Consider the following 19,163-nt stretch of genomic DNA (forward strand, 5'->3'; position numbering starts at 1 on the left):
ATTCCGGCCGCTGTGAGCCCAGAGGCCGGCTCCCAGGTCCCAAAGCGGCCACTCCAGGGGCCGGGAGGGGAACGGCGGGGACCCTCCCCTTCCCCTCCCGGCAGCTGCCGCATGGGGACTGCTCCCTCGGGGGGACGGGGCGATGCGCAGGGATCCCCCCTTTTCCATGGCTGGGCTCTCACGGGGGACAGCTTGCGGAATGGGGATGGCCCTTGGGAAGGGGATGGCGCTGAGCCCCATGGTGTGAGAGAGCCCATACCCTCCCCCAAGCCCTGGTAATGCAAGGTTGGAGGCTTCAGGCTCAGGTCGGGCTTGGAAAATATGTATCTAGACAGAGGTAGAGTGGTTTTGGGATGGCCACGGAGGTCCTGTACCCAGGGGCCATCCCTAAATACCCCAGAGGCTCTGGGTCCTGGAGAGGGCTGGGACGCAGTGGGGCCACACGCCTGGGCAGGGGGATACACGAGCAGTGGAAGCCAACAGCCGGGGAGGGGCGATGCTCCACGGCCAAGGCCCCCAATCCCATCCCTGCGCGATGGCACCGAAGCCCCCAGCCAAGCACGTTGCTCCAAGCACCGCTCCGAGGGTCCGGGGGGGGCACCGCATCTCCCAGGGTCGAGGGCAGGCTCCGCTGGGGAATGCCAGCCCGCTTAGAGACCAGCGGCCAAGGGGGCGAAGAGCTGGGCAGGGGGAATGTGCAGGGATGAGCCCTTCCCAAGGCAGCCCCCAAAAACGTTGATCCAGCCCCACTTCCGTACCCCCCACCCCAAAAGACAGAGAGTGAGGGACAAAAGCCCACTCGCACCCCGGGTTCACGGGGCACTTTGGCTGCGTACGGACGAGCCACCGGGCTCCTTCCTCCGGCCTCGCACTCAGCCACCCCATTTGCATGAAAATTCACGTCCGCCGCTGGTTTTGTTCCGCTCAAAAAGCAAAATTACTTTTTCGAGACCCAAATACTTCCCCGGCGGAGGGAGAAGGCCATTGGCGAGGGCTGATGGCGTTTCCCAGCGCCGGGCAGGATGGCAACTCTTTGCATTACAATGAAGGATTCTGCTCCACCCTCAATCACTTGAAAATAATGAATCCAGTTTCACGATTTCTTCCTCCCAAGGTTACAGCGGTCTGGTCTTTTCCCTCGTCGCTGGTGATTAACATCTGGGCCCTCCAAGGACCGGGCTGAAACAGCGATGGTGGGGCGCGCCGTGCCTTGCACCCGGGCCTGCGGAGGGGCTTTGGAGTTTGCTGGTGTCCAGCGCTACGTCTGCGCGCTGGAAAAGTCCAACTGGAGCACGATGGAGAGACAGTATATTAATTTATCAATTAGCGCTAACACCGCTCATTTAACTGGAGGACCTCTGGTTTTTTTTTATTTTTGATTAAACAAAGATTTTTAAATGCTACGGTAAAGGCCGTGGGGAATTATTTTCCAAGAAATTACTATAACCATGTGCACACAGGTAGGGAGAAGAGATACAAACAGGTTCTGGAGGGGGTTGGGAATAAATCACTCGATACCGCTCAGAATTTCAAAAGCCACTTTATAAAGCAAATAAAAATATTTACCGATTTGGTACACTCACATGGAAAACCCCTAAAAAGAGTGCTAAAAAGGAATGGCAACTCTGTACTTCGCAGCTGGTTTAAATTATATATCAAATCAGACAAACACACTTCCCGTGCTCCTTTATGTTACAATAACAAAAGCCAAAACCAGGCACAAGTTGTAAAAGTTGAAATGTTTTACTTCAGAGTCCAAAAACAAAAAAAAAACCCCCCCAAAAAAAAACCAAAAAACTTCTCTCGTCGTGAGAAATTCAAGGAAGCGTCCGACAGGGAATGGCGAGGGATGCGTCCTGGAACACCGCGCTCCGCAGGCTGCCCGCTGGGTCTTCCCCCGGAGTGAATAAAATCCGATTTCTACACATTCTTTATAACTCCGCGTCCGCGTGCGGGCTCTCGGGCGGGAAGCAGAGCGCGTTTGGGGTTCAGCCTGGCAGGCGCAGCTCGTGTACGCGCCGGGGGCGCCGGCACTTCCACCCCATCCAAGGCCTCACGGGCGGATCAGCAGGTCTAGCGTACTCCTAGTTTGCAACGCGCTATTTCCAAGCGACGTAGCTCCCCCCCGCCCCCCAAATAATTAGGAAAAAAAAAAAAAAAAATCGATTTGGTTAGAAATGTGCACATTTAAACCAAGTATCATAGTTTAAAAACTACTGGGATGTTTCTTAAGGATTCCATTTCTCCCCCCCCAGTTAATAGAAGAACCAAACCAAAACCCCGTACATTTTCTATACTTAAAAACAAACAAACAAACACCACCACCAACAAAAGGGAGTCAAGAGCTAATTCCAGCTGTATCTTCCTGAGGGAGGTGGCAGCGGGTAGGGCCTCCCGGGGCCATATGCCTACAAACAAACAAAAGCAAGCATTTATTTTTTGGATTAACGTCACGGCAAACAAGCCAGGCGCGCTTCAGGCGCCACGCGGAAATGAAACAATACATCCTCTGCACGGCAAGGGAGCGCGGGCCGGGCCGGGCCCCTCTCGACGGCGCCTGCAGCCGCTCTCCTGTCACACACAGGCTTTAACGTCCACCCCGGAGAGGGGCTCGGGGCAGCTCCGGCCGCAGCTTCCAGCTGCTCCGCGGGAGGAGCGACGCGGTGGATGGGCAAGGAAGACGGCAGCGAGGAGAAGGCGCTGCACCACCTCTGCCCGCCCTTTGCTTTCAGCAACGCTGGAAGCACGAAGGGCTGGCAACGTTAAAGCCACGGGCGCAGACCCCCTCACGCAGGCACCTGAAGGGCAGACGTCGAACGCACGGGTTTTAATCCCTCCAGAAGCACGGGCCTTGCGGCGCGGACGCTTACGCGTTACACCGAGCGATGACGCAAAGCCGCTTTCGCGGACCAGCGTATCGGGCTGAGATGCGCGATGCCCGTACGCTGCTCGGAGGATTGCTCAGGGTTATTTTTTTTTTTTTTTTTTTAAGAGGACAAAAAAATAAATTTCCCTCAACTGCCGCTTTCCGTTTCAGGTGTAAGCAGTCTCGCGCTGAGGCGAGGCAGGCGTTTTTACAGATCAGTATTTTAAGAAAGGGAAAAATAAATTGCATTTGTTCGAGAAGCAGCATTTTCCAGCACTCATTCGTTTTAAATAAAAGGCAAAAGATGCCCAAATCCCACCTTGGCGCTCACCCCGAACCAGACACATTTTTGTATTTAAATTTAGGCGAGGCATTCTGTACATCAACTACCCAGTGCAAAAAAATCTGCCCGAAAACATCATTAAAAGCCCTCTTGAAACATTTAAAATTATTTCAAACCCTGACGCACAGTAGAGCCCAGAAAGTTAATTAAACGTGACGCACTAACGACAGCTACAGGGCTTGCTTGTTTTGTTTCTTAGGTGGATTTTTTTTTTTTTTTTTTTTTTTTTTTTTGTGGGTAGGGGACGAGGGGCTCCCTTTATTTCTTTAAAAGAGAAACCCATCTTCACCCTGTCTACGGGGGCTCAGGGAGAACCATGGAAACTGGCGAGCGGGCGAGGAGCAAACCTGCGCCGAGGGGAGGTGCGCGTCGGGCCGCTGGGGTCAGGCAGGCAGCAACGACTCCGAGCAGGAGCCGCTGTGTTACGCCCCGTTCGCACAGGGCTCCACGGGCAGTGCAGAACGCGCCGGGTTTCCTGCTGTCAGGAAGGGTTTACGTTTGGTTTGGGGTTTGATTGCGATCAATTAAAAAAAGGAAGCAAGCCGCGTCCCCTGAAAAATCCTCCCAGTTGGGTGAAGAGCAGCGATCCCCGCACAGAGCTACAATTCAGGGGTCTGCGCAGAGCCGCACGAGACATTTAGCTGGGCACTCAGGGGTGCATTACTGAGGGCTACAATAAAAGCGCCAGACCCCCGCACAACACGATCAAGTTCATTTTTGTTTTCTGGAACAGCTGGAAGGCACCCACCACCGAACGCCCACTACCCCAGAGCAACCCATATCCATGGCAGTTGCATTAATTTTGTAAGCACTTGGTAGCAGCGCGTTTATTAACCTCTTCAGACCATGTTCTGTATGCTGTAAAAAAAGAATTCAGAGGTGAAAGGGACCAAAGATAATTATTTATGCTGCTATGTGTCACCACTTCCACTTGAATCCCTTTTCAAGGCTTTAAAGCTTTGAAATGTACAGGCAGCAATGCTAGATTCAATTATTGGTTTTGCACCCAAAAGCCTTTAAGGTAGCTTCTAATTCTACTCCAGTGCTGTCAGCCCCGAGGAAATAACGACATCTGGAAGTTCATTTTAAAATGACAACAACAAAAAAAAAAAGAAAAGCAGCAACAAAAAAAATATAAAAGGAGATAAAAACAAGTTGGAAAGCAACACAAATGCAAAGGACATTTTTTAAGGAAGCAAATTCACTTGAGCTGAAAGATTTGTCCTTAACAACCACCACGTACGGGAATACAGATAAAACCGCTGTCACCACCCAGCTTTAACTTCGCTTCACGATCCAGCAGGCACGTCCCATGCTAGGGCCAGGGGAATCGTGTTTTGGGCCAGACTGCAGCACCTCCAAGCAGCCATGGGCCTCCTCTTCAAGCGGCCCGGGGGCAAGCAGCTGGGGCGCTGCGAGGGCGGAGGTTTCCCGTCCCTGCCGGGCTGTGCATGCCCACGATGCTCTGAGACCCCACGGTTTCAAATGCGACCGAACAGGGGGTGCCCTCCCTGAGCCCACCCCGCAACCATTTTTGGAAGACAACTCCCGTTCACCCTTGCGATTCCAGCTGGAGCCGTTAGGCATGAAGATTTAAGGTTGGGGATGAGCTAGTTCCGATTCCTTTTGCAAATATATCCGCCTACACTCCTCGGGGTGCAGGGCAGAGCAGAGTACGGCATTGCAAACAGACCTTTTTTCCAAGTATCTGTTTTCCAGTGCTAATCAGACACCACCCAGACTCCACCAGCATCAAAATCCTCCACAGATTTTCCTACATTATTACAGCAGCCCCCCTCATGGATCGGTGCAATGACACATTTATTCCTGTGTCTCCGGTATTTTGGCTAAACCTATGTAACACAGACCTAAAGATTTTTGAAGGCTGATCCTATCAACACACCTCATCCAAATTTGGAATGCGCTCAACAAAACATGGGGGACTAGCTGGGCAGCCCCCCCAGGATTCACGCCCCAGTGTTTCCCCGTTAAGCCCAACATGATCATAACCCAGGCCGCCCAGTCTTGCTGACAGCCAAACCCAGTCCTGGAAGGATTTGTGCTGGTGATGCCTCCCCACTATACTGGGAGCAGGAGTGCACGGTGGCGTGCTTGCCTCTCTCTTCCCCCCCTCCCCGTTTCTTGCTCCAACACCAATACAACTACTGAACGGGCTAAAGACAATTCTTACTCCAGCCTCAAAAGCCTCCTCTGCACTAAGAACGCTTCAGGGTAGGAGTTGGGGGCGGGGGGGGGGGAGAAGGGAGTCTCGCTGCTGCTAACAAGGGCTCAGCCGAACAAGAGTTTGAGAGTTGGGAGCGCTGGGGCAGGCTGCTTGTGGGCTATAGATCTTTTCAGCCGCACCGCGTAATCCTGCCCTCGGCAGACAATGCTGAGAACGGCATTAGCAGCTCCCGGGCTGTCTCTGCTGGGCTTCGGTCCCGACGAGCTGAGCCGGGCAGAGGGGCACGCGGCACTCTGCAAAAAGCTTCTCCAGCAAAGGCCAAAGGCTGCTCTTCCCTTACCAGCTTGGTCTGACAGGACGTGTTTTTATTGCATTAGCTGCCTCAAAACCCCCGGCGCCGTAATGACGTCACGGTGCAAAAGTGGTTGTGGTAGATTGTGCTACCTGAGCCTCCCGACCCGAACGGAAAAGAAAAACATAAAGCAGACGAAGAATCAGAGAAGTGGTAGAAATGCTACAAAGGCGACGTTCACATACGCCGTACGACAGCAGAACTTACACGGGTTGGGCTTGCAGTCCCTGCTCTATAAGCAGAGGAGGCCAGGCCATTATCCAGTACACTCAGGACCAAATCTATACCCAGGGGAAAATGCCTGTGTGCTGCCTGCAGCATGCAGAAACAGCCCCAGAAACCAAACTCCAAATCTGAGTGTGTCTGTGCTGCACCCTGCAAGACAAACGCCTGCGCACTCGGGAGATGGGCACTGGGAAGAAATAAAGAACGAAGAGCGCGCTCCAAGGAGTGGCTTGGCCTGAGCACGTTTGTGAGAGGCAGCGGAACCAGGCCCAACAGAAGGCAAGTTTCAAACAACTTGCGCCTTAGTTTCCATATACGGGGTTGGGAAACAGTGCTGTTACCAAGTCACCGAGCGCCCTCCCTCCTCTTCCTCCCTTACTGGTCAGTAGCCTTCCCACAGCTGGGTCATCATCCGACTTACCAAAGCAGCAACAGAACTGACAAGTTTAAAATAAATGTCAGATATCCATATTAAACTAGTAGACAGCATTGCAAACACTCGAATTTCTAGTACAGGAGTATATGCAGATTATGTTTTTACTGAGCACACTCACACACAAAGTCACGTCAGCAGAATCACCGGCTGCTTTCAAGCAGCATTTTCATTCTGTGGCATTTTCATAAACTGATGGCAGAGTCACCTACGATTCTGGGTGAGGTTCTCCCATCACGGTCACTTGTTCTCATGGAACCACACACAGCTATTTTCACGTGTGCTTTCACAGACATGTTTGTTTCTCCGGCTACTAGACTCTAACATCTGCATTCAAGTAGTTTTTCAGCTATGAGAAAGCCAATAAACATTTGAGAGGAAAAACTAATGAAGTCGTAAGAACTTATATTTTAAACATACTGGGGAGCAACCTTTCTATCCCCAAAATGTGTAGCCAATAGATTTCCTTTCAGAAGGGGAAGACTCTGGCTGAAATACTTGCCTTCAGACCATGTCTTCTCAGGCTGCGAGAAGCGTGTGACTGGGTAGCGTGTTTGATTGACTTTTAATGAAAAGCAGTGGTGGCAGGGTCACGGCATGGGCCTTTTGCCAGGGGTACCCGCGGAGGGGCTGGATGGGGCTGGGGAGCCTGCCTGTCAGTGCTTTCAGCTGGTGACACAGCTAGCGGGGTAAAGCCAGCCCCGGAACACCTACCTGCGCTGCACGCGCTCTCCGCAGCCACGCGTGGAGGAAGCCTTACCCAGGAGGAGCACAAAACGTGCCAAACGGGGCAACGCTTTCATACCTGTCTTCCCCTGTCCATCCGATCTTCTGGTCTCTGTGGGTAGTTCATTGGTCCGCCCAGCACCTGGTACTGGCTTGGCTGGTACTGATTTTGGGATTGCAGCATGCGGTTCCAGGCAAGAAGAGGAGCAGCCCCAGCAGTCCTGCGAACAGAAGAAACGTGCTGCAGCGTGAACTTAGCTCCACACCACAACCCCCAAGTTTCTGTAGTCTGGTATGGTAAATGATTTGATTTGTCTCAGAGCTAAATGCTGCCACAGCCAGCTATGCCTGCAGGGGTGCTGCAGGTGGCTAAGCCATCAGAGGTAGAGCGGGGAGGGGGGGAATACCTTCCAAGATTCTCCTACCAAAAGGCCACATTCGCTTACCGCGTCCTTTACCGCGGCTCGAAAGCTACAGAACCAGGTACTACCACAGGCAGCAAATTCAATTTTACAAATCGGGGATTTTTTTCAAATTCCTTGGAAGGATTCAGTCCATCTTTTACGTTAGGGGCAAATTAGGAAACTTGTCCGCACCGATCCTGCACACAGATTAAGCCCCAGATATCAGCAAGTTAGCTAAACGTAACACACCATGCAAAGACGAAACATGTGCGGAACAGGAGAATAAGGCTTTCTTCTCTCAATGTCCAGACTCTTTCTGGGAGTCCATTCTTTCTAGTTAATTGCAGGTTGCAAATGAATTCTTACGGCGAGTATTCTGAATCTAGGGTAGGGGCCTTGGCTGTTTTTTCCCATCCATTATTCTGCTCAATATGTCAGAAGGTCTGATCGGGAAGAAACCTTTTCAAGTTCTATTGATGCCGTTTTCAATTGACCACGGTGACCTAGCAACATAAGCACTAATTGGCATGGGCTGACTGACATTTGGTGTACAGTTTATATGGGAACGCAAATTCAACATCCATTATAACCTAGTTTGCCATCCTAGATTACCAACAGCAAGAAATGTTTTAATTGCCTTCAAGTACCTATTCTAGCATTACAATTATAAAGCAACAGGTATAATGCATCCAATCATTGTTTGATTAAAAATATTTAGAAAAATGACAGAGCCATGATATAGCCTTTAAAGCTGAGCAGGGGTGAGGGTACAATTCCTTGCAGAACGTGTAGCCGTTATGTTTTGCTATACAATATAGGGCTGTGAAGGAAAAGCACCGGAGGCAGTTAATCTTCTCTGACCCCTGTTTAAGAGAGGCAGTCGAAGAGCGCGCGGCCGGCCTGCTGAGAGACGGCAACGGCAGGGAGCACCAGCCCTGCCTCCTGCCTTTACCTGCTGCACCGCCGTAACTTCGCACGTCTCTGCCCCGATCTGCTGGATTAAACTGGCAGGACTCCAGCCTCGGAGGAGTAACCCTGCCCAGAGGCTGATCTATTCTTTCAAACACTCATGCCTCCTCCCCGAGCCGCACGCCTTGGGAGCAAGGGAGGGCTGGCAGCCCGCTGTACAGCGTTGGGCAAGCCGAGCGGGCCATGCTGGGAGGGGAAGGACTTTTAACACATGTTCCACCAGCTGGAACAGAGGCAAAGCTGGAATCAGGACAGGTAAACCTAAGGATAAAATGAACGAACACTGGCATTTTGGACGTGAAGGCTTTCTGTCTTTGGATGCAAATTGCTTTTGGGTTCACACTGAAGCCTGCAAAACAGCTGCTCCACCTGCTCAGATTCCGACCTGCCCGCATTTTAGGAACTCCTACGTCTTCTAGAAATGAAATAACTTGATTCCTGTTTATAATAAAGTGTGAGTCTTACCTGATAAATATGCAGTTGGTGAATACAACGTGCAACACTCACTAAAAATGAACACGCACAAAAGCTAAGTGGTAATACTGAACCGCGTGGGTTTATTTTCAGCTTCAAAGGTTATGTCTAGAGCTGCAGGATGTTATCCGGGTCACTCAACAGCAGGAGCAACACCGTATGGAAAGTTAGAGCACGTAACGCTTCCAGGGAATAAACACAAAATCAGCATGCTAAGTATGATACTCCTTTTGATTAAGTATTTTAAGTACTAGCCCCCCCTCTCCCCTCCGCCCCTTATTCCTAGAAAACAGCAGGCTCTGCGGGAAGAATGCACTGCTCAGCCGTAAGGAAATCTACTGGGAATTACCTACACAGCCCCAGGCCTGGCACTTCCAGCAACAGCCACTCTGCCTCTCCACCCTTGCCAACGTGCCTGTGATCAATACCCTGAGCGCCCGATGATCGCAGGCCAACACGTGCTACCTGCCCCGGAACGGGAACGTTTGACACACATTTCACGTGACATTAATAAAAAGTTTAAGCTCTGTGCCAAATACTTATTTTAAATGAAGTACTGCTTAGTGCGAAGTTGGGATATTTAACAAACATATAAACACTAATATCGCTATTCTGTCGGGACATTTTTTCCTTTGAGGCCATCTGAAAGAGGGGAACTGGGGATTTATAGTTAGAACCAGTACTGGAGGAGGATAAAACTAGTAGGGGGGGGAAAAAAAAAGCTGCAATGCATTTTCTGATTTTATAGCCAGAAAAGCAGCTCTCACCTTTTTTGCCGCTCTTAAAGCACAGAACTATGCACTATTTTTAACAAACCAAAACTTTAGATTTTCATTTAAATTCATCAGCTAGATTTTCATCTGGTAAACAGAAATCAGGAAATTCTAGCACTTCCAGCACTTGACTTCATGTTCATCTAGTGGATGTATTGATCGGCAATTCAGTTTACCCGAGGGTGGGGATTTGTATGCAGCAAAGCTGTGCCTCGTGGGTACCAAAAAGAATGGTGCCACTTGGAATGTCGCATGAGCACACACTGGCGGAGTTACGCAAATGCACAATCCAGAGTTGTGTCAAGGTACGATTAAACTATATATATGTATATAAACATATACAGACAGGACAGCTAAAATACAACTTCAGGAAGCTTTGCACAGTAAAACATTTCTGTGCTCCAACCTCAGCCTCTTTGGAAATCTCTTCTATGAGCAAATTTCCATCAGCCAGGAAACCAGGTAGCAAATAAATACATATGCTATATATATATAAAAATATAAAATAAACAAACTCTGAAACATATCAGACCCCCAGCACAGAAGGCAAGAGCATGAAAGAATCTTCTGCAGTCCCCAGTAACGCAGCCCAGACCAACCCAAGCCTGAGGAGGACGTGCTGAAAGGTGCCCTGTTCAACAGCATCTCACCAATTTTACCGTACTTGCTGCACACTGAATTACATCACTAAATTTAAAAGGTATGTGTCTTATGCAGGAGACAAGATCATCTGGATTATGAAGAAATAGAGCTTTAAGCTACTGGTTTTTTCCACCCAGGCCTGTGGAGAGCTAGTTTAGTCCCCACTGCAGTACGCTATCCCTGAAATAGCACAAAGGCTCAAAGCTTTCTCTGCAGGGACAGGGCTCCTTGCTTATCCCTTGCTTGACGTCGCAAATCAAGGATATCGTAGCCTCCCGCCAACCCACTTCATCTGAAAAGGCTGGAGCAGGGGCTGGCCTCTCCCTCAATTACTTTCTTCTCGGGAGCAGAGGTGACAGAGAACAGAAATTCCTCGCTGCTCTCCCCGGCAGTACCTTGTGGCTCCTGGAGCACCTGAAGCTGCAGCAGCAAGTGGGGACACAGCCTTGAAGGTGGTGGTATGGGAAGCTGGCAGCTCCCAGGGAATTAACTGGGAAACTGGAAACCTCTTGGGGGGGTGGGGGGGGTGGTTCAGTTCAACGGGTTCAGCCATTTCTTCCTGCACTGAGCCTTTATGTTTCTGTTTAAACTTTTGCTTACGTCTCCACACTTATCTAACTCAATGCCAGCCCTAAGCATCCATTTGATTTGTTTCCCAAATCAAAACATCTTCCAAGATGGCAAAATTACTTATCCTTGGCATGGAAACCTGCAAGTTAATGGTTTTCATAAGCCATCAGAGGTACAACAAAGCACCACCAGGGAGGGAAAGTATTGTACGTATACTGTTGTCACTCGAAAGCTCGAACAGCATTCTCCAAGCTTCTCTAAAGCTTATTTTCTAGGTGAAGATGATACATCTTCAATTTAAAGTCACCTTGGGGGACACCAATTTCCTCAAGTTTGGGAACTGAATAGCGAGGTCGATACCACGACACCAGAAGCACGCTGGACAGGTTAGCGGCTCGAATCGTCAACACCGCCTACCTGCAAAAACGCTCTGGGGCACTTGGGAGCGTGCAGTCGCTTCTAAAAATATCAGCACAAACCAAGCACAGCAACCTTACAGTAGGATTCCCATCACAGAGACAGCTGATCACTACAATTGTAATAAAAACGTGTATTTCAAGGGAGAAGTAAACAGAGTTTCTGGATGAAAGAAGTTAGTTATATGTGAATTGAGAAACTCGTCCGCTTTGCAAAAACAAACAGCCTGGTAAAGCGATAAAGTATAGCATCGTAAAAGTAATGACAAGTTATGGACTGGTAGCGGTATCTCACTAAACGGTACTACATGAATTGGATTTAATTAAGGTGTGGGAATATCAACTCCTATGGACAAAGTAACGTTAAAGTTCGTAATGCCAGATTCATTTTCATGCGATATTCCCCATTGATGTGGCACAGGACAAGGAAGCCAGACTTATTTCAATAGGGATCAGAACGGTTGCCATGGAAAGCGTGATTGCAGAGAGCTCAAATTCTCCTGAAGCTGATATTTTCAATGGTTAACGTTTGCAAATAAAACCATGGAAAAAAAAAAAAAAAAAAGTTGTGCCTCAGACCATAAACTTCAGAGATCTCACATACGCTCTCGTTCCTCCATAAATATAAATAGATATCATTATTCATAGCTTTCACAGGTACGCTGGAGTTTATAGGGTCTGTCTGACTTAAGGACGTACAACCTATCAATGAAGGAACGCATGTAAAACATCCCTTATTATCAAACCATGTCACATTCCTTCTATTCGATGGCACTTATTGGACTGCGGATTCCATAATCCTTCCCTGAGTCCCTTCTGCATTTAATTCAGTTCAGCCTTAAGTAGTTAAAGAAACTGTTTTCAGTGGCAACTAATAACTACTGACCTACAGTGACACTGCCCTACAATAGGCTTGTCAGGCCTGAAAAACTTGTACCAAAGAAGCTGATTAGGACTTCAAGAGGTTTGTAGCAAGAATCAATGGCTGGTCTGTACTAATGCTGCGGCTGCGGCACAGAAATGATAAAAGTGGAACACCATTAGTTATGCCTCATTAAGCTCCACAGCCCTCCTAAAAAGAAATTTGTTTAGCCTGTCCAAAATCTAATGCAGTTTTAAGCTCTCTGTGTTCAATTTCATAGTATCTCAAAAGCTTCAATAAGATAAAGGCCAAAGAACCAAGAACGGTACCAAAGCACCAACAGTAAAGTTAATTTTGAAGTCTGAGTTTTAATGGAAAGTGTTTTTGCCTTCTTTTTAATACAAAGTACTCAAGTCTTTTAAAGGATGAACACCACGTAGTGCACTCACAAAATATAAATAAATCATGGACATTAATTAACTTAAAAAACCCTGCTGTACAGCATGATTTCCACAAATTTAAACAACAAAGTTCAAAATGAAGGGGAAAAAAAAAAAGTTGTGAAGCCTGGCAGAACAAAGTGCGTCCTCCCGGCCACATTTTACCAACCTGCAGCCCCTCCTGCCTTACCTCTGCAGCGTCTGTTGAAACAAGGGTGTCGGACCTCGCCAAGACTCCTGGGGTCTAAGATCTGGAGGGTAAAACAGAAAGTTAAAATAAACAAGAGCAAGTGTCCTTAAGGAGCTGTGCTCCACTTACGCATGCCCGCGGGCTTGTTCTAAGAAGTCAAACAGAACAGCTCAAACTGGATATGCTACCAAATACATTTCACCAAGCCGTCGGCTAAGATTCTGCTTTTGGCAGAGCCCTTGCATCCATCAGTGGCAAGCTTAGTGTTAGTTAATAAAACGCAATTTTTTTTTTTAATAAGTCCACTAAGCTTCAGGTTATAAGAAGAATGAATTTCAATTTCCAGGATGAGTGCTGGCCAGTGCTTGGGCGCTTCCCAGGTACCTTCCCTTGAAGTTTTAAACGTGCAACCCCCAGTCTGTTACCGTAACGACTGAAGACTTCATTTAACGCTTGCATTTCTTAGACACACATCCCTCTCTACACGATACGAAAAGGATGAGATACACACACGCACACGCACCCCCTGAGCCATCACTGCAACACACCACGTTGGTGAGCAACAAATACTTAATGGTCAAAATACGGGCAAGTTCCCCTCTGAGTAGGCAAAGTCATTCTATAAAGCAAGCTGAAAGAACGGCCGGAGCACGGAACAAAGCCAGCAGTTCCGCTTTATTCACGTTTCGAGAGAGAGAGTTATATTTAGGATATATTTAAAGATAGCAAAAATAGATTTAAAAGTTAACCCAGACAGTGATAATATATGTCTATTAATGATCTCTCAGATAAAGTAATCAGACTGAATTAAACCTTTTTAGGTAGAAACTCGGCCAGAGACCTAGCTCTGCAGTTGTAAGGGACCGCAGTGGAAAAGACCACCCACTTCTCAATTGTTTCTTCTGCCCAAACTCGCTCCTTACAAAGCCGCAGCAGTAACAACATTGCTTTAACAGGACATGCAATTAAACGGTTGTTGTTCTTCTAAATAAACTGGTCAGTAAACAGGATAAAAGAAACAGCTAATCAATAGCTCCCTGGTCAGCCCACAACACTCAGATTGTGCATCCATCAAAGGCTTCAGTTTCAGTGACACCTTTGATTCTCCTCAATGGTCTTTAAGTGCGACCTAATTTCAACAGCTGGTTCCAGAAGTTGTCTAATGGCCGCGCTGCGACGGGACAGTAACGCCCTGTTAAACTGCCAATATTCAAGCACGCCAAAGCTTTGCAGTAATTTGAAAGAAAAGGGAGGAAAAAAAGAAAAACCCAAACAAAACAGAGAGAGGAAAATGGGCGCCTCTCTCCTAACGCTGGCTGGATTGTCCATGGGCTGCAACGGCCGGACCCGGGCAGAAACCTTACATGGCAGCACTCAGCACGCAGGGGAGGGTGCGGGCAGCCCCCCTTGAGGAGAACACCCCCTTTCAGGCGGCCCCCGTTGAGGAGAACATCCCCTTGCAGGCGGCCCCCGTTGAGGAGAACACCCCCTTTCAGGCGGCCCCCGTTGAGGAGAACACCCCCTTTCATCCCCTTGCAGGCGGCCCCCGTTGAGGAGAACACCCCCTTTCAGGCGGCCCCCCTTGAGGAGAACACCCCCTTTCAGGCGGCCCCCCTTGAGGAGAACACCCCCTTTCGTCAGGGAAATCAATTCCGATCGGCAGCAGCTCTGCTGTTCCTGCCTGGGGCTCCTCGGGGCAGAGCTAATGCAGCCCACCCAGCTCAGCCACGGCCTGAGCCGCAGAGGGGTACGCGCGGGGTGTCACCCATTTATTAAACGTTACACATATATACACACACACACACACACACCCCCCAACCAGTATAGATGCCTCTCTATAAACATACGCACACAGGCACCTACACTGTTACCGACAGATGCTCAGAGTCAGGTATAATTCGTGCACCCTGCAACCAAAGGAGCCTAGAGCACCCCGGGGACTGACGATGGGTACGCGGCACCTCCACACCGAGCAGCCGTGAACGACGCGGGCTCTGGCGTGCACGAACAGGCGGCACCAACGCCGTGCTTTAGTGACGCCGCGCTTACTTCTGAATACAAGATTAGCACCACATGAGAAAAGCCAGGCCCATAAAGCTGTCTTCAGCTACTTTGGGGGAAACGAGCAATTAAGGCACAACATTAGAAGCTTGAAAGGAAAAAAAAAAAAAAAAGTACAAAGGTGAAATTGCAAAAAAATTTTTTTAAATTTGGTAAAGCCCAGGAGTGTCACTACTTTCAATCAAAACATATCCTAAGATGACTTTATTGCTAATAATGTCAAAGTTTCAGACACCAGCACCCCAGAAATACACGCAGTACGAAGAACGGAGCTCTGCTAAGTGTTTTCAGATGCACAGCCCCCCTCTATCTGTAGTTACCGACGCCTGTAGGTCTCCACCTGCGGCCGCCAGGGCGAGGGCCAGATTTTGGCTGCGTCAGCACAACCTGCAGGTCTCCTAGGCCTGGCTCGGTTCTCCTTTTGCTTGCTGAGACACACAAACTTCCAGAACCCCCCTGCCCTGTATTCCAGGAAGAATAACGGCCCCGTTCCCCCCCCTCCTCTGTGCAGGCCGAGCTAGGCAAGACCCCCATGTATGCGGACAATTACAGACTGACACAGTCTCTCCCTCCCTGATCAGAACTTGCACATTTTAATTGAAGTTTATTAACACGTTTTCCATGCCGCACTCTAGCGATCACCCAGCGAGGTGATGATGGTCTCGCCCTGGTACAGTGCCCCCCCTTCAGCCAGACCCTGCCTAAGGGCTAGTTAAAAACACATGTCCTATTTTAATCACCTGCTTGCCACCTGAAGGATAAAGGTCCCAGCTCTCCTGCCATAACCACAACTTTCTGCAGCTCCAGGGCACAGTTTAAGGAAGAGTTTAAATGAAGTAACCATAAAACCATTTAAAGCCACCTTATCACTATTCGTTTGTGTGGCTTTGACAGAGAACAATCTTTGAGGGGAAAAAGCTCGGAGCAGTGAATTGCACTTCAAAAAGGTGAAAATCGGAGAAGAAATGACAATTAATATTTTCTTTAGTCGTCAGAACTTAGGCATTTCCTAGAGCTATAAGGCCAAATAAACTGCCTTCTCTAGCAGCTCCTCAAGTAACAATTTATCTAATCAGTGTGATAATCAAAGACGAGATTTTGTGTTTACTGATTGCACTAATCAAAATCACTTTTCAAATGCAGCTAATTGACAAGTTTACCGACTGAAATGAAAGTCCTAAATCAGATACCCCGCGCTGCAGAAACCGAATACGCCATTCACAGAGCACTGCCGTACCGCACTTGACTCCCCAAGTTATCAGCGCAGACAATTATTCATCAGCCGAAAATTGGCACATCAAAGTCAAATCAGAGAACAACAGTAAGGAACACCCACCGCAGGCTCTTGAGGAAGAGATGCCACTTCGGTTGACCGCATTGCCCTTCTAGAGTCTAATTTTACTTCATCATACATATAAAAAACATAATACACAAAATGAAAAGTTGCTCTGCATCAATCCCACAAAATGTGGGAATTTTAACCGCGTCAGCTCTAGTTTTTCAGGAACGTGTGGGTTCTGGATGCTTCCCAATCCAATTACGCCACGACACACAGCTGCTCTCTCACAATTATACAGCTGATGAACACGGCTTTGACACAAGAGATAACCTGCCCCATTAAGAAAACTCAGCATGTGCCTTCCTCCCATTCCTTCTCATTTGACTTTCTAGCTGAAGACATCTGCGCTTTGACAGAGACGTTTGCGCTCGAACCGAAGGGGCTGACCGCGGAAGGCAGGAAGATAGCCATACTGTCTGACCTAGGAACACCTTCTGGTACCCCTGAACACCCAACGCTGCCCGGGTGAAACTGGCCCACGTGCTCAGTTCTGACCACAGATTTCCATCGGAGCAGACGCGCTGTCCATGCAGGCTGCGCCTGCTCATTAAGGTGACCACCGCCCACCGCGGTGAGCTGCTGACACGCTCCCATCTTGATGGGTTTGCTTCACACGCAACCCATGCAGTCCACAATCCAGGATGTGTTCTGGTGTCTGGGTGCGGTCCCATCTGCAAAAGCATCCTTCAGTGTGAATGTCAGAAAGAGAGATTTCGGCAGGAGTGTTGGGCTATGACGCTCGGAGGTATTCTTCTAACAAGGGTTTAAGCCTTTTACCAGGGTCTCTACGTGGTAAGAGAGGAGTTAAGACACGTGCAGCCGCTTGCCTTCGATTAAGTCAACCGCCACTGCAGTCAGTGGTAAAGACTTCCCATTGCAGTCGGTCTAAACCAGAAGTTAATTAGCGTTTAAAACTAATCTCCTAGGACAGCTTGGTATCGTTAGTAGAAGAGGAGGAGAAACACCACAACGTGAACTGATGAAGAATACATTTGCAGCGTGCTGCACTGCAGTCTCCCACGAAAACTGAGAGTGCCAGGAACCAGCTTCCCGACACTGGGATGAAGAGCCCCGGAGTGCAACGGCAGGCACACAGCCCCTGCTGCGGGAAAAAGCCTTTGCGTGACGACCGCCGGCAGCGTGCGAAGCAGCGCGCTGCAGCAGCGACGGGAGGGGCTGGCAGGTTGACCTGGCGCCTCTTTTTGCTGCCCGAGATCAACCTCTGCCTAATGGAAAAAGAAGCATTAAGGAAAGTGGCACAACAAAAGGGGGAGGGGGGGGAAGCACCTTGCTTTCAGATTTGCCAGGCACACCTGCAGAGCAGCCACTGGGGATGCTGAGGCAGTTTGCGGGCGAGGAAGGGACACGTGAAAGCAAGCCACCAGACAGTTTCCTGAGGCCAACAGATGGACTGGGATTTCGGATAGATCAGTGGATTCAAGCCTCCTCAATTTGAAAGAATGATGGCACTGGGGCGTTATTTGCATGTGGAGTGCTTCCTAAACAACACAAGGTGCTCAGATGCCACGAGATGACGAGAGCTTTGCAAGTACCTAATTGGCGAGATCAGCTCCACATACGTAAGGCACAGAGAAACTGCTTTGAAATAAGTATTTCCCAGAAAGCATCAAGGCTCGAGCTTCAGAATACATGAACAGCAGTGTCGGGACTGATGGGCTCACAAATACTTGCCCTCTCCCCAAAACCACGCAGGTTTTCTCTTTTTGGAGATGAATACAAAAATGTTATGTCTGTCCGGTAGTTCTGCCTTCCCATTCCCCGCACTCTTCTTTTTAGATCACATTTCTTGTTTGTTCAAAAAAACCCCACTTGTTCTCCTTCAATCAAAGTTAATAGCTCCGGGCTCTCATATTCAGTCTGTCTCTCCACTTCGACCAACCCAATCCCTCGCACAAGAAAGCTTCTGCACCCGTTACTCAGCCACGCTTCATGTGCTTTGGGAGTGGACAGTAAGTTTAATTCAGAGCAGCCATCGATATTAATTCACTCTTTCACAGGGAGCAAGAGGCCGACAGCTTCAATACGCCGTAACCTCGTCTTCTATACGTGGCAAAGTGTTGGAGTTCAAACTGTGTCTGTGTCAGCTGTTTAAACTCCAAACACTTGTGTATTTCAATATTGCAAGAATTCAGCTAAACAGTGAAAACGTCTTACTTTAAAGCACCTTTTTAGGCAGTTTAGCCAAGTTTCCTCCTGTCTCAATCCCACCATTACAGAAACACAGCTCCTGATCGCAGGCGAGGAGACAGGACTCTGAACTAGCGTCCTTTTCGGGAGCCCTTTGCACAAGCAATTCCTTCCCAACATGGAGAACTCCCCTGTAGGTCACACAGGATTTATCTTACCGCTTCCAGTGACGCACTCGTTCACCGAGCCAACTCCAGTGGTATCCCTGACCTTCTCACCATCTCCTACCACCTCTTTGCCCGAAGCTGCAACGCCTACCGCAGGGCAGGAGCAGCAACATGGAGAACTCCCCTGTAGGTCACACAGGATTTATCTTACCGCTTCCAGTGACCCATTCGTTCACCGAGCCAACTCCAGCAGTATCCCTGACCTTCTCACCATCTCCTACCATCTCTTTGCCCGAAGCTGCAACGCCTACCACAGGGCAGGAGAAGCCAGTATAGGACGAATCAGCAATTTCAGTTCAGCCTGGCATCTCTGCACCGACCACAGCTCTTCTGTCAGTCCTATGGTCTCTCCTGATCTGCCACTATGTCTTGTGTATTCAGCCTGGAATCTCGGCACCAACCACAGCTCTTCTGTCAGTCCTACTGTCTCTCCTGATCTGCCACTATGTCTTGTGTATTAATTATTTGCTATGGCCAGCATCCTCCTCTCGTCATTCAGACACAATGCACCAAACTTC

General features: G+C 48.9%; 1 protein-coding gene across 1 annotated transcript in view; it reads right to left on the reverse strand.

Moving 5' to 3' along the window:
• Positions 1-1,543: 1,543 nt before the first annotated feature.
• Positions 1,544-19,163, reverse strand: part of XRN2 (5'-3' exoribonuclease 2) — a 44,930-nt gene continuing 27,310 nt past the window's right edge. The window contains exons 26-31 of the mRNA XM_035902235.1: positions 14,840-14,921; positions 14,235-14,435; positions 13,000-13,018; positions 12,871-12,931; positions 7,210-7,351; positions 1,544-2,408 (exon numbers count right to left, since the gene is read on the reverse strand). Of these exons, the coding sequence (XP_035758128.1) occupies positions 2,346-2,408; positions 7,210-7,351; positions 12,871-12,931; positions 13,000-13,018; positions 14,235-14,435; positions 14,840-14,921 (568 nt within the window). The 3' untranslated portion in view covers positions 1,544-2,345. The remainder of the gene's footprint in view (positions 2,409-7,209; positions 7,352-12,870; positions 12,932-12,999; positions 13,019-14,234; positions 14,436-14,839; positions 14,922-19,163) is intronic.

Source organism: Egretta garzetta, unplaced genomic scaffold (assembly GCF_000687185.1).
Source record: "Egretta garzetta isolate BGI_Z169 unplaced genomic scaffold, ASM68718v1 scaffold499, whole genome shotgun sequence".
NCBI lineage: Eukaryota > Metazoa > Chordata > Aves > Pelecaniformes > Ardeidae > Egretta > Egretta garzetta.